Source organism: Wasmannia auropunctata, unplaced genomic scaffold (assembly GCF_000956235.1).
Source record: "Wasmannia auropunctata unplaced genomic scaffold, wasmannia.A_1.0 LD335407.1, whole genome shotgun sequence".
NCBI lineage: Eukaryota > Metazoa > Arthropoda > Insecta > Hymenoptera > Formicidae > Wasmannia > Wasmannia auropunctata.
In genome coordinates, this window is record NW_012027483.1 from 5,558 (window position 1) to 21,676 (window position 16,119).

At 29.8% G+C, this 16,119-nt stretch overlaps 3 protein-coding genes across 4 annotated transcripts in view; 2 read left to right on the plus strand and 1 right to left on the minus strand.

Moving 5' to 3' along the window:
- Nucleotides 1–561, minus strand: part of LOC105457010 (short-chain dehydrogenase/reductase family 16C member 6-like) — a gene marked incomplete at its 3' end in the record, with an annotated part of 5,563 nt that extends 5,002 nt beyond the window's left edge. The window contains exon 1 of the mRNA XM_011701407.1: nt 550–561. Coding sequence (XP_011699709.1) covers nt 550–561 — 12 coding nt within the window. The remainder of the gene's footprint in view (nt 1–549) is intronic.
- Nucleotides 562–6,455: 5,894 nt separating this feature from the next.
- Nucleotides 6,456–11,694, plus strand: LOC105457009 (leucine-rich repeat-containing protein C10orf11-like). 2 transcript variants are annotated; one of them, XM_011701404.1, is made up of 4 exons: nt 6,456–6,592; nt 8,198–8,449; nt 8,575–8,835; nt 10,332–11,694. In XM_011701404.1, the coding sequence occupies exons 2-4, from the start codon at nt 8,256–8,258 to the stop codon at nt 10,555–10,557; spliced, it is 681 nt and encodes a 226-aa protein (XP_011699706.1). In that variant the 5' UTR covers nt 6,456–6,592; nt 8,198–8,255; the 3' UTR covers nt 10,558–11,694. The 2 variants fall into 2 exon arrangements, with proteins under 2 accessions (XP_011699706.1, XP_011699705.1); XM_011701403.1 differs by lacking the exon at nt 6,456–6,592 and adding an exon at nt 6,616–7,299.
- A 1,646-nt stretch (nt 11,695–13,340) lies between these two features.
- Nucleotides 13,341–16,119, plus strand: part of LOC105457011 (short-chain dehydrogenase/reductase family 16C member 6-like) — a gene marked incomplete at its 3' end in the record, with an annotated part of 5,941 nt that continues 3,162 nt past the window's right edge. Inside the window, exons 1-2 of the mRNA XM_011701408.1 lie at nt 13,341–13,697; nt 15,702–15,848. Of these exons, the coding sequence (XP_011699710.1) occupies nt 13,677–13,697; nt 15,702–15,848 (168 nt within the window). The remainder of the gene's footprint in view (nt 13,698–15,701; nt 15,849–16,119) is intronic.

Genomic DNA, 16,119 nt, shown 5'->3' on the forward strand with positions numbered 1-16,119 from the left:
AACATTTTTTTCTATCTCTTGTAGTTTCAATGATTTCGCATTGAAAAAATAAAACCGATTTTTTTCTAAGGGATGTTTCACCCCCTTAATGTGTGACTCAACGCGAATGCAAAAATTGTAGTATCTTATTTTTGTCTGTAGTTTAACATATCCAAAGCTTGTTGAAATCGAAGGGAAACACTTCCGTGTGTTCCCTTGTAAGAAATGTCTTTGTGACCTCTCAAAGCTCGAGCTCTAATTATACTTTTTTTTAAGAGTGGAAAGCTAGAAACAATTATGCTGATTATATAATTATGAACACATCTTATTTTTTTTCAAATGTAACTATAGTTAGAGGATTAACACTTCTTCTAGAGTCTAAAATTTAATAGATTTAAAAACTTTTACAAAAATGAATGAGAGACTGATAGGTAGATAGAAAGAAGACAGAGAAAAATATAACCGAGAATGGAAAGAGAAAATTTATTTTGACATATTTTTATATGATAATACTGTCCAGAAAGAATATAAAAGTTTCGTTGCTTTTATAAAAATATGTTTTGATATTACCTCAGCTCTCATTTTTTCTTATCATATATGGTTCGATAAAATGATAAAAGCAAAATGATAAATAAAATTATTGTTTTCTTCTGTCAAAATGTATTCCAAAATTATATTTCCCGAATACCAAGACTATTTTAACTAGGATTTTCGAATTCAGCAAGTAAAATTGAGTAAAAGAAAAAGATGAATCCAACAATCCCTGCGTGCTCCCTTGTCTAAAATGCTCGAACTTTTTTTTAAATATTTATGTAACATATATTAACATAAGTTTATTCTTTTAGGTTTCTTTTCTGAAGAAATAAGTTTTATGTCTCTCAAAAAGAAATATTCTTATTTGTTACAAAAAATTAAGGTTATTACACAATATTGGTATTTATTGCAAGTAAGAAAGAAACAGAATTCGTTTTACATACCTGACTGTATTTCACTATCCATAACTTTCGCACTAGGATACGTTCAATCTCTCTTCAGTCTGTTCTCTAATGACAACTCAGTAGTTAACTGTAATTAGTCAAGTATTCTTCTTTCTAGATGTTTTTAAAGCAAAAGCACAAGTTGTGGCAAAAAGGGTTGCCAGTTAAGAGAGACTTCCTCCCATGAATCAAAAATTGTACGTTGATGCGACTCTGCTGTGTTGTGATAAATGTAGCGCGCAACAGGCGGTGCACAGAGTGCTCTATTATACACGAGAAATCTATTTATAATTTCTTTAATTTATTCTTCATGTAACACAAGTAGAAATATTATCGCTTATAGTCCGAGTTTTTAATTCATCGATACATCAAGATCTTATTGCATAAGAATCATATTTTCAACTTTAAATTATTTATTCATATACTTATGTAAAAAGAGATATTATTATGCAAGTTTTGAGTTTGCAATTGATAGGTTGGAATTAAATCGTGTGAAAAAAAATGTCATTAATTTTTTCACTAATTGTATGCAGCAAGCAGTAAACCGCGTTATACGAATGGTCCGAATTTATAACTGAGAACTTTAGATTTTAGTAGAGTCTGGAGTATCCTATTGCACATGAAAAATAGTTTCTTTAATTTATTATTGTTTTTCATGTAGTATAAATAGAAATATTATTGTCCAAAGTCCGAGTTTCTAACTCTGTGAATTCAAGGTCTTGAAAATTAGAAGTTTGGTAAATTGATCAATGATTTTATTCACACCTTTTCCGTAATGAACGTAATGTTTTGTTAACCGTAATGAACACAAAAAATTTCTTTCAAAATTTGAAAATTTTAACAGCTATTTAATTTTGATTGCAAGAACACTTCTTCAGCACTTCAAAGTTATAATGTGACAAAGAACGTAAAAATAGTCCTTTTTGTAAGTTTATCTGCAAATTTTTAAAAATGATAACGTAATAGAGTAATTCTACAACGGATTCGGATTCAGCGTCTAAAAAACTACAGGAAATGACTAGTCTTGTTATAATGTTTTTTTGTTGCACTGTGTTATATTCATATATTAAGAATTTCTTACATATCAAGATAATTTCGTTAGCTATAGTCTTTTTCTTCGTTAGTATGATTAATTTGCATACTCGCAAATATAATTATATATGTATATAACTTTCAAAGTAAGCAATAATACCTCTGCCAGAAAAATAACAAGATATTATACCATGGTTTTCACTATAATTATCTGAAAAATTAGTGATTTTATTATAAGTATATATAATATCAATAGTTGAAAGAGGAAAGAAAGGAAGGAGAGAAAGAGAGAGAGAGAGAGAACTTATTGTGATACATTTTTATGTAAAACTATTTTCAAAAAAAAGTATAAATTTACGAATATTTTTAACATTAATGACTATTTATTGTAAGTAAAGTTTTTTATAATGTTCTCTTTTTTCAAAAAGGAATTTAAATTTATAATTTTTATTTGTTACAAAGATTGAATTTATAATATAGTGTTAGTTTTTATTACAAATATAAAAGAAATAGAATTTGTTTTACGTACCTGAATGTTTTCGCTGTCTGTAACTCTTTTAGAGTATGACACATTAAATTTTATTTCAGTCTGTTCTGATAAAACGTCAGTAATTAACTGAAGTAGTAAGATTCAAGTACGCAGTTTTTATCTCTAAATGTTTTTAAAGTAAAAGAAAGTTTATGGGAGAGGGGGTTCACGAGTTTAAAAAATGTCTCTCTGTGGATTAGAGAATATATAATAATGCGACTATGAATATGATCAAGATGATGCCACAAATGTGGCATCTTGAAGTATTTTCTGATTGATTAATTTGTAAAATTCCTTGATTGGTCAATGAAATGCTTTAAAGTTTAAAACATTGTAACATTAAACACTAACACCCTATTATGTTACGCAAGTCGATATGCCAAGGATGAAAGAAGCCAATTCACTCATTTGCAAAGTTGCTTGTTGCGCAATATGATTTGTCGTAAATGGGACTGACCCTGAAGAGGAAAACTATTAGTAAGTATTTAACTCAAATCGGACTTCACAGATTTTTATTTTCAGTTTTTATTTTTTAATATTTTTAAATAAAAAATAAATTTATGAGAGAGGGGATTACACAAATTATGAAAACTTCTTTACATGAATCAGAGGTTGATGATGTGACTTTGCTATGCGGCGCGGAATGAGTTTGACAAATATGCGTGCGATAATGGCAAGACAGAAAAATTATCTCTTTTTGTTATTTTTATTTAAAAGAAAGTTAAAAAGAACATTATATTAACAAGACATTTTTTCTTTTTCTTTCCTCGAAATTCGACTGTATAATAAATTAAATTTATAAACTTACGACAGTCTCATATTTTAACTAGTGTGCATGTATACATACATATATATGTACGCACGCGCGCGCGCGCGCGCGCGCGCGCGCGCGCGTGTGTGTGTGTGTGTGTGTGTGTGTGTGTGTGTGTGTATAAAAGATTAATATAACATATAGGGTGTTCCGTAATGAACGGACCAACGCTTAACCCTTTCAAGCATACATTTTTCCTTACCTACGATTGACTTGAAAATTGGTACTCGGGAGTTTTCGAGGTTGCTGATTACGAATCTGAGATCAAAATTTAGAAATTCAAAATGGCGGATTTAATATGGCGGACCCGAATTTGAAAAACAATGCAAATTTTATGAAAATGTATATCTGGGGGTTCTCGGAGTCGCTGATTACGAATCCGTAATCAGATTCCCGAAATTCAAGATGGCGGATCCAATATGGCGGGTCCGAATTTAAAAAACGACGCAAATTTTATGAAAATGTATATCTGGGGTTTCTCGGAATTACTGATTACGAATCCGTAATCAGATTCCCAAAATTCAAAATGGCGGATCGAATAAGGTGACTATAATCCGAAAAACAGTGCTAATCGAGTGTAAAATCGCTGAATCCCCAGATATACGTTTTCATAAAATTTTCATCATTTTTTGAATTCGGGTTTGCCATATTGGATTTGCCATCTTGGATTTTAGAAATCTGGTCACGGATTCGTAATCAGCGACTGCGAGAACTTCCAGATATACATTTTCGTAAAATTTGCATTGTTTTTCGCATTCGGGTCCGCCATATTGGATCCGCCATTTGGAATTTTAGAAATCTGGCCACGGATTCGTAATTGCAACGACTCCGAGAACTCCCAGATATACAGTTTCATAAAATTTGCATCGTTTTTCGAATTCGTGTCCGCCATATTGGATCCGTCATTTTGAATTTTAGAAATCTGGCCACGGATTCGTAATTAGCGACCCCAAAAACCCTTGAGGAAAGATCTTTGCGTGGAGACTCTGAGAACTTTTGGAGATTAATTAATTTTCTTTAGAAAAATTGCTATTTTTCAACGTTTGTTTATTTATATAAACAAAATCACCTATGATTTCAAATTATTGCACATCGATTCTTATTCTTGAATGTATAACTGATACCAAACCACAAAAAAAGGTTCGAAAATTGAGTGAAAACTACTCCAATTATTGAGAAAATGGTTATGGAAAAGGTGGCATTCCACAATGCCACCGTGCTTGAAAGGGTTAAGGGTAAATTTCTGAGATCATTTTAAGACAAAAGTTTCAATACCAAAATGTTGAAGATATAATACTTTTTGAATTATAAGTGTTTAAAGTTAACTAATCAGATCGTCTAAAGTTGACGCGCTCAGGTACGGCACAACGCAAATTCCTAAAAACAAAAGCTGACTTATTGTTCCTTTTATTAATATTGATACAAGGATTACATACATATGTGAATATAAAATTATTTTTATTGATATTTCTGCAAACACATTGCGCAATAACATTGTACAATAATATTTTCTTTTTTATAATAACACTTTTTGTCTTTATATAAACATAAAGCGCAAACTGTCAGGTGACATTTCATTCAAAAATCTGTTATCAATTGCATATCTTAAAGGCAAAAGTAGGGCTGTAGTTATTATCAAACGGTACGTAGTTAGTAAATGATACTTGCCCTACAATTATTTTACAAGATAAGCTACTATAATTACTAATATTCTGAAATAAAACTCATTTAAGGGGTTAGTATACCCTGACGAGGTAAAAAACAAGCTAATTTTTTGAAATTTTTTTCTGGCAAAATATACATGGCAGAATAATACATGAAATCCGTTTAAACCATTATCTTTATTATAAATTCAAGTGTCCAAATAAATTTTTTGGTAAAAAAAAAATTAAAATTCTTACTGTAGGGCTCCATGTAGCGCAAGACCGTTTTTTTTATGGTGTACTTGAAATCTCCTGTCAGTGTAATCTGAAACAAAAAAAAATACGGTCATAATCTACAATGTATTGTCTTTTGTCTGACGGAGAATTTTGTCGTTTCACCTTTTTGGCGTCGAAAAAAAAATTCAAGAATTTTTTTTCAAGAAACGACAAAATTCTTGAATTTTTTTTTCGATGCCAAAAAGGTGAAACGACAAAATTCTAGTATTTCTAAGTACACTTTAAACATTTTATTAAAATAATAAAAAAAAAACAAACATAAAAATTAAAAATTAAATTAACAACTAAATTTAACAATTTAATATGAAATACAACAATTTTAAATACAATTATTAATTAATGTGTTTGCAGAAATATCAATAAAAATAATCTTATATTCACAATTCACATATGTAATCTTTATATCGCTATTAATAAAAGGGGCGATAAGTCAGCTTTTGTTTTTAGGAGTTTGCATTGTGTCGTACCTGAGCGCGCCAACTTTAGACGATCTGATTAGTTAATTTTAAACACCTGTAATTCAAAAACTATTATAGCCTCAGCATTTTGGTATTGGAACTTTTGTCTTAAAATGATTTCAGGAATCTACCCTTAAGCGCTGGTCATTACGGGACACCCACTACTAATACAGTCGAACCTCGACAACTCGAAAATCTCTATAAAACGAAAAATTTGTTCATTCCCTTCCGCTCCACTGTAGAAAACCTCTAAAACTCGAAATAAAATCTACCTTAACTACTTGAATTATTTGTCAAATATTTACATATATTAATTTACCTCTGAAACTCGAATTTAAAGTAGATCAGACCTCTATAACTCGAACTTCTATTGTCGCTGTCACAATAATTCGAAGTTGTAGCTATACATGTGTAACAATGAGTAACAGAATAATTCACTGTTAAATATTGATTTTTTTTCCTTTAAAAGCCACTATATAATCGGAAAATTATAAATTCGTACATACAGAGCCTCCATAAGTCGAACTTTCCATAAATCGAATATTTTAACCCTCTTTTCTCTCGAATTTCGATAAGTCGAAAACTCTATAACTCGAAGGAGTTTTCTCTTCTCTTGAGATTCGAGTTATCGAGGTTCGACTGTATACATATATATTACATATGCATTTACGACACGTGCTTTTATAGTAGTGGCTCCATCTCGTCCGGCGCTCAGCTCGCTCCGCTGCGTCCGCGTGAACTGTGAAGTGAGCCGTGGGGCCCGTGGGAGAGTTCCTTATCCATTCCGGTGCGGTGAGAAGATTCGAAAACAAGATAAATGTAGGAAAATTCAGAGAATGTTCGATTCAGGGAAGTGCGTAACAACAGTGAGTAGTCCGGCTGCGTGATCAATTATTTTTTTAAGGAAACGAGATGTGGGAACAGAGCTATGGACTAATTTGAGTGACAAAGAAAAAAAAATCCACTCGCAAGTTGTTGATAACCGTGAATTTTATAAGCTGTCTTTTTTTTTACGGAACGTGTTTTCGGCGAACGCCAATTTTGTTCACTTATCTCCCGTTTGTTTCCAGTTTCTCAAATATACGATCGTCGGCGGCGTATCTTTTTTGACGAACACGTGCGCTTATATAACCTCTAACACCCTCTGTATTCTCATTCTTGCTCAAGTCACTCTTGATTTCACGTAACTGCACACACTTAAGTCACACGGATATATTGATGCTCACGAGATGCTCACGAGAGAGCCGGCCAGTCGTCTTTCTCCTTGTATCTTATCGTATATTCCAGTTTTGATACGCGATAACTCCACCTGGTCAAGTATAGTAGATCCCCAGTAGTATGAGTTACGTCGTGCCACAAATCGCTATTGACTATGACATTTGTTTTAGTTAGTCTCGAAAATAGATTTTTTCCATCTCTGATGTCGGACGTTCTACATCAATTCGCGAAATTATTTCCCAACGGCTCGCTGGACGTTTGCTTAAAGCTTTATCGATAAGTGCAAAGAACCGTGGAATACTCTGATCTCTTTTTCTATCTAGCTCATCGTCGTAAGGTGTGAAATAAGAGTGATGTGAGTGGAATGCTGCTTATTTGCTTGTGTACAGTTTATCATCTCCATTCGCACTATCATGCGCTATCTAGTAGCATAAATAATTCTTGTGCAATTAATTGTTAATTATCTAATCTGTGTCTTATATTTTTCTTCGGCTAAGAGATTTAAACATTCTGAAGTTCATTTATATGAACTTGTGTGTGAACTTTAATATACATATATGTATATATATACATATATATATATATATATATATATATATGTGTGTGTATGTATGTATATATATACAATATATTGAATAGTTATGTAATAAAATAATGTACATGCAATGAAAAGCACTTGACTCAAGAATACAATATTATTTTGTGTGATTTTGAAATTTATATAATTAATTATTATTATACAATATATTATATAACATTGTATAATATAACTCATTTGTATATACTAATTTAATTGAAGGATTTGCTATAATAATGACCTAAATCATATTTTGTGGAACAATGAAGAAAATAAAATTAAAATGATGAATTTTAGAGTTTTCTACGTTTTTATAAAATGTTACGAAATGCAGATTTAAACACATCACTGTTGCAACAAGCCCTTTAATTATAGTAAAGTTAATTATAAATATATATGTGAAAGATTAAGTTATATTGATATTTTATTTATAATTCACAAAAAGATTTGATTATATTTAAATTATTTAAAGAAAAAGAAGGATATTAAAATAATAGATTTAAATAGAATGTAATTAAAAGCATATTTTTCGAAGTGTCATATATATGTATGTATATATGTATATATACATATATTAAGTATCTATATTTAATATATGAATTATTTGTTCCTTTCTTCTACATTTTCTGTTATCTCATGTTTGCTATTCAGTTACATTAAGGTTGTATTTTCGCAGGTCGGGTGCTAACAATGAGGTAAAACAGTCCCAGGTAGACGAGATAGAAGAGTATGCCATGACTTGTCTGGGAGCGTTAGTATTTGCGGACAAACATTCACGACAATCATTCACCTCGGGTGACTCATCGAACACGCAAGTCGATTCTTTGTCACTTGCGTACGAGGATCTCTTCACCATGCCGCACAACATCATACAAGATTACAGTCTCACTGTGCAGCATTTAGATATCAGTAACAACATGTTCAGTAGGTGAGCGAATGTCTAACATTGGTTTAACGCATGCAATAAGATTTGCGTGGGGACAAAATTATATTTTGCTACATATATAACATCGGTTAAGGCTAATACAAATTGCTTTGGCATTTTTTTTTTAGAAATTTGCAGTTTTTGTCAGAATTCGACAATCTAAGATCCATAAACTTGGATCACAATAAAGTGGATGACATCACCGTGTTCCCAAACATGCCGAACCTCGAGCTTCTCTGGTTGAATCATAACTGTATAAAAAGTCTGTATCCCTTCGTCAAGAATCTCCATAGAAGCGTACCGAATCTTAAATACTTGTGTCTTATGGGAAATGAAGCAGCACCTAGTTATCTTAATGGTGGAGATTTCTGTGATTATCTTCGATATAGGTACGCGTCAGAGATGTATATATATTTTTAATTATGAAATTAATGCAAATGATTGGCCTCGAGTGGAGATGTAAAAAAATCGGTTTTTTTTTCTAATAGAAAAAAACATTAGAAAAAATCGTGCTTTATTTCATTGAAAAAAATATAAATTTGTTTTTTTTTTAATTCCAATAGCACGACTAATTAATTGTAAATAGTAATTATTTAATTATATAACTAATTTTAATGTGATCTACATTTAACTTTTACAAAAGGAGAATCTTTTTAATTATTTTTCTAAACAACTTTTCTCCTTAAGTTGAATTTATTATAATTATTCATTGAAGTCTTTGCTTCAAAATATGTTTCAGAATAAATATATTGGCTTTCTCGTTTTGCGTAAAGGTTAAAATAATGATAATTTAAATATACTATTTATAAATTAAAAAATCATAAAAAATTAACTTATATTAAGCGAAATATAGATATTAAATAGATGGCTAAAAAAAATTTTTTTGAGAAAAAAACAAAGCTTATGTTTTTTTCTTCGAAAAAACGTATTTTATGAAAAAAATTTTAGTTTTTTTTCTATTTACATCTTTATCTACGCCAAAGCTTGGGTGTTATTTGTTCCGAAATTTAACAAATCTTTAATAATATAGACAGCAAACGTTTTGATCTTGATCAGGTTGTTATCAATATTGAAACGGAAATCGGTTCAAACGTTACGTAAAATAATTTAAATCTTCAAAATTATACGCGAAATGTTACATGTGCGCTTGCAATTTATACGAAGCATAATTGTAGTCCAAAAATTAAATTTAACCGACATAATTTAATTTTTGGACTGCGATTATGCTTCATATGGACTGCGAGCGCATATGTAACATTTCACGTATAATTATAAGGACTTAAATTTATTTTATTTAATCCCTGTTAAAAAAATCGATAGAAAACGATAGAAACCGATAGGATCTGCCAAATATTTTATCGTATTCTATGGTATCAGTCATTCCACTTTTTCTATTCCGAAAGAAATGTTATCGTTTCCTATCGTTTTCTATCATTATCTGATAGAAGCGATTTTAATCGTTGAAATATCAATAGAATTTCTATAATAACTTATTGTTTTATACCGTTTTGATTAAATTTATCATGAATAAATAATTAAAACATGATAATTTTTTTTACGGTTTATAACTACGATTAAAAACGATTATATTGTTTTTTATCGATTTTTTTTTAACGCGGTGTTTCAACCGATTTCCGTTTAACATTGATAATGACCTAATCGAGGTCAAAACGTTTGTCGTCTATCTTATTAAAAAGATTTATTAAATTTTGGAGCGAAATAACACCCAAGCTTTGGTTCGTAGCCCATTATTTGTATTGATTTTATTGTCAATTACTGAGCTTTGGCTATGAAAGATTTTTTTTTTTTAATTTTGTATTACGGAAGTTTCTCTTATTTAGAGTACTCACAACAACTTACACAACTGTGTTAAACTTCTGAACAGGCTGTATGTGCTATCTTGGTTCCCACACTTGGTGCACTTGGACGACAGAACTGTGACCGAGCAACAACTACTACAGGCTAAGAAGTTATTTAAACGATCGTTGCTCGAAGACTTTGTTGCAGTGCCGGAATGCATTAAGGAACTGCATAATAAGATAGCTGTACATTCCAAATCACCGGCGTCTGACAGACGAAGAGTATCGAATGAAACAAATTTGGTTGTCTGAACAGTATTAAAGCGCAGCTTGGAAAAGATGTTTCTTTAAGTAATAAACAGTTATGATTCCTTAAACAATATTTTGCAATAGATATCAAATAAGGCAGTTTAAAGAGTTCATGCTATTGATGCGTAAAAATTCTTCTATTTCGATCCAGATAACACGTAAATCGTGCGTTTCCGCGTAATTCATAATTATTGATTTGCCGAGGCTTAATTAGGCCGAAACGTACGTTTTACGTATTATCACGATTGAAATAGAAGAATTTTTACGCACTAACAACAGTTAGACTCTAATTTCCTTATTTAACCCATAAAGGCTACGTCTCTTGAATGGTTTTGTTTAACACGAAGTTTTGAAAACAATTACGTTCTTTTTTCGAAAATTTAATATTACCAATCGATTGGTCAGAAAATTTTACATTGAGAAACACATTTTTTTGCTTTTTATTTTCAGAAGATATAAAACTTTAAAAACGCACGGTGCGAATTCGTACCCAAGTGTCCTTTATGGGTTAATATCTAATGTGATTTAATGTTCCTTTAACAAAGAAATGAGATTATAATATTCTGTCTCCCAGTAGAAACGTATGCCAATTACGAAAGCAATACACGCAAGGCGTATTTTGTAGCAATACCAAATAACTTACAAGCAATTATCGAAGACGCAGCTATACGAACAAATATAACTTAATCTTAAGTACAGATATACGTACAATGCAGTTGAAATCAGTTCATATTGTATTCCGTTTACATTATTATGTATATACACTGCTGACCATTCAAATTGTATCAAGAAAAACATGGAGATATCAAAATGACACGTATATGATAAATTATTTGTGATATAGGATTATTGTGATGTATGAAGTTTAGAAATGCAACTTGGTATTTTTATTGGAAGCACAGCTCATTTTCATATTTTACTATGCAGATTCATCAACAAGTTTCAATATGATTCAGTATGACGCGTTTTTTTCTACTGTTACAATTTTAACGAACAGCAATGTGTAATTCACTCAAATTATTTATGTCTTATTTACGTTAAATATTTCTAAGCCTCTTTTTATAACATAAACTATATAGGCATTGCGTACGTTGAATATTGTTTTGTATTTCTATAATATTTTGATGTTTAATATGTATATATTATATACATATGTATTATTTTATACACTATATGTGCGTCAGGTATGAAGAATATTTTTACGGCTTTTATATTTGATAAAAATAAAATCATTTTATTCCTGGAGTTTATGGATGCCTTGTAATTTATTACAATTGTATTATAATTTGTACAATTACAATTTGTATGTTATTAATTCTTTTTATTGCGTCGATGAGTCGATATTAAACGATTGGGTGATTGTGTATTTAAAATACGTTAACTGGAATAAAATTCCGATGAAGGGTACCTAATGATTGTTCGCTCTCGTTGCATTTCGATGAGACAGTACTACAAAAAAGATTTTGATCGATTCACGGAGACGAGATTGATAATTGTATAATAATGATTTGTATAATGAGAGGATCGGAAACAGGGTGTGTTGAGCGCGCAGCTGCGCGCTTCTCTATTTTATTATATCGCTCGGTCTTCATCCTACATTTCCTTTTATGCTTTTGATTACGGTCCCTTCAGGACATGATTACCTTACTATCTAATTGGCGTTAATTAAACCTTATTACAATCGATTCGAAACTAATAATTAATAATTAACGGAAGGAAAATACTGCTTGTTTAGGTAGTGGTCGCACGCACGTGGATGGCGTGCATGTGCGCGTCAGCGGCTATCGCGCATGCTTCGGGTGTGCTTGAACTCGAGCGCCTGCGTAACGAACAGCGTGCCACGAGAATGATAATAAGAAAAATTATTGAAATAAATAGTTTGTATGTAACGACTCGATTTTCACACGCCGGATGTAACATTTGGCAATATCTTTGTTTTGTGTTTGAATCCTGATACAACCAGTAGACAATGTTTTTTTAAATATTTTTAAAATATTTATTTAATATTATAATAATTATATTTAAATGCTCTTTAAATATTTATTTAATAGTATAATATTAAATAACTACTTAAAAAAATATTGTCTGCTGATTGAGGAGTTCTCGGTTATATATTCGGACCTTGGTATACTAACTCGATCTACTTCATGATGCATAAACAATAAAATTAATGATCGTTTTCTTGCATAATGAACTCGGAATTATCAATTATATATTCAAACTTTGCATAATAATATCTGTTTATATCATATGCAAAATAAAGTTGAAAATATTATTCTTATGCAATAAAACTTTGTGTTATCGATGAGTTAGAAACTTGGATTTTAAATGATATCTTTATTTATGCTACATGGAGAACAAAAGATACTTTTCATATATCGTTTTATTTTGGTAACATTTTTTGTTTTTTGATAAAATCTCAAACTTTCGGTCATAAATTCGAATCTTTTCCATTATAATAACTCGATTCATATTGCCTAGACAGTAAAATTAATGACAGTTTGGTTACACAGTAGAATTCCGAGCTATCAATTACAGACTCGAACTTTGCATAATACTTAATATCTCTCTTTATGTCATGAAGAGGAATAAAAATATTATTCTTATGCAATAAGATCTTGAGTTTTCGATAAGTTAGGAACTTAGATTTTTAACGATAATAAATATCTATAGAGAACAAAATACATTTTTTATGTATAATAGGTTCAAAGTTCAAACTGTTGATTGAGCCTATTATAAAAGATTCAGCTTATACATATAGAGATAATTATACATACCTCAGCTTACTTATCAATAAGTGAGACTCGGTATACAAGTGATATATGCTTCATTTTTTATTTTTTTGAATAAAAATGACAGAAAGAAATAGGTATAATTATTCTGTTGCTGTTATCGCGCGTATACTTGGCAAGCCTGTTCCACGCTGCATAGCAAAGTCATATCATCAATCTCTAATCAATATATTCAATATAAGGAAGGTTTTTTAATTCGTAATCTCCTCTTCGATATATTTGTTTTTACTTTTAAATCAAAAAACGTATGAAGTCTGATCTCAGTTAACAACTGAGTATTCATTAGAACAAACTGAGAAGAAATTTAACGTGTCTCACTACAAAACAGTTATGGATAGCGAAAGCAGTCAGGTATGTAAAACAAATTATATTTTTTTCTTACTTACAATAAATACGAATACTATGTAATAAACTCAATTTTTTGTAACAAATAAAAATTACAAATTTAAATATTTTTTCTGTTAAAAAGTAAATCTTTTCAGTTTCGATAATCATTCTAAATACGATTAATCATTATATTCAAGTTTGTTAATATGTGATCGTAGAATTTTTGTACATAGCAACGATAAATCGATCGTCCTCTTTCTCCTGCGACCGTCGGTGAGCTCACCTCGCGAGCGATTAAATTCTTGGAATTAAGATAATATAATAATATAATAATATAATAATAAAAATAAAATAATAAATAAATATATATATATATATTATTATATTATAATTATATTATAATATAATAATTGTTAATAAGCGTTTAAACATATTGTCATTTGCTCTATATTATTCTTTGATTGACAGATAGTTTTCTCAGTTACAATACAAATGTTCATATGTCGTTTATATATAATTGTGTGAATTTGATTATTGTTTAATTACTATTGTGTTAGATTCAAGTCAAATAAATATATTTATCTATCAGTATATTTTATGTGTCATATAATACAGATCATAATCGTTTAATAATTATAGTATATTTCTTATTATAATTTTTAACAGAGAGACATAGAAGTTTTATTTGTTCAAGAAAAGAAATTATAAGAATAAACTCATAATAATGTTACATAAATATTCGTATATTTATACTCTTTTTGGACAGTATTTTTATATAAAAATTTATAAAAAATATGTCAAAATAAAATCCCTCTTTATTCTCTATAATAATTTTCTCTACCTCCTTTCTAACTATATGTATCTATTTGTGTGACTGAGAACATATCATCTCAAGTCAATAAATGAATTATAAGGATAAACTTACAGTAATGTTATATAAATATCCGTAAAACTGTTTTGGGATAGTATTTTTATATAAAAATATGTCAAAATAAATTCTCTATTATAATTTTCTCTGTCTCCTTCTTAATTATATGTACCTTTGTGTCTGAGGAGATATCATACTCAGGACGCATCAATAAATAAATGATCTCTCTCTCTCTCTCTCTCTCTCTCTCTCTCTCTCTCTTCCATTTCTATAAAAAAATTTTAATTTGTTAAATATTATAAAACTTCTCTAGAAGTTTTAATCCTCCAATTGTGTACGTAAGTCTGAAACATAACATCTGCTCGTAACTATAATATCAGCAAACTTGCCTATATATCCGATTTCCATCTCTAAAAGAAGTAGGTAGAAAAAGCAAAATAAAAATAAAATAATTAATTTTTAGCGATTTTTTAACAATTTCTTTTCAGATATTAATCTGTCTCATTTTTTCTTTAAACTTGTCTAATCTTCGAATTAAAAAGCTTCAAAAGAATTTTTCTCTTTTGTATAAAAAAATTACAAACATTAAGAAAAATTCAGCTCTTTCTTTCAATTTTATTCAAAATTAAAAATAAAATATTAAATAAACAATATTTATTGAAACAATATTTAACAATAAAATATTTAATAAAACAATGTTTATATAAACAATGTTCATCGAAATAACTATGAAATCAAATTGTCAACTACAATGTAGACAGATGTTTCATAAGCTTTTCAAATTTTTTAAAATACTTTAAAGTCGAGAAAATATAGCGCCGGACATGACAAACGGCAAATCTTTACAAAAACTTACAGCTCTAGATGAACTTGATACAGACGTATAAATCGAGATACCTTGATGTAGGTTATTAAGGGTGCTTTCCTTAAACAAGGGTTTTATCTCAAATTTAACATTAATATCTCAAAAACTATAAAAGTCTGTCGCCTAATTGTTAAAGAAAAGTTACTCAAGAATGAACTCCCTACAACATATATCAAAATCAAGATCATTCAAACTGTGTCAAGTTCTTCTAAAGATTTATCGCAAAAGATAAATATAATAAACTTATTTTTCCGTCAACTTATATGATTTTATAAAAGAATCATTAATTTTTCAGATAATCAGGGTAAAATCAAACAATATTTTATTCCTTCTAGCAGAGATATTATTGCTTGTCTTGAAAATTGTATATTACATTTGCGAGGATGTATATAGATTAATTGTTCCACCAAAGAAGAAAAATGTAGCTGGTGAAATTGTTTTGGTACGTAAGAAATTTTTAATCTATAAATATTGTTATGTAAAAAATATATAATTATAAATTTAAATATTTAAAAAGATAAATTATTTTTGTTACGTGAGAAGATTATTAGAAATTGTACTGTTTTCTTATAAAATTAATATGTTTGTTTGTGTGTGTGTGTGTGTGTGTGCGTGCGTGCGTCCGTCCGTGCGTGCGTGCGTGCGTGCGTGCGTGCGTGCGTGCGTGCGTGCGTGCGTGCGTGCGTGCGTGCGAGACTGAGTCGACAAGGCAC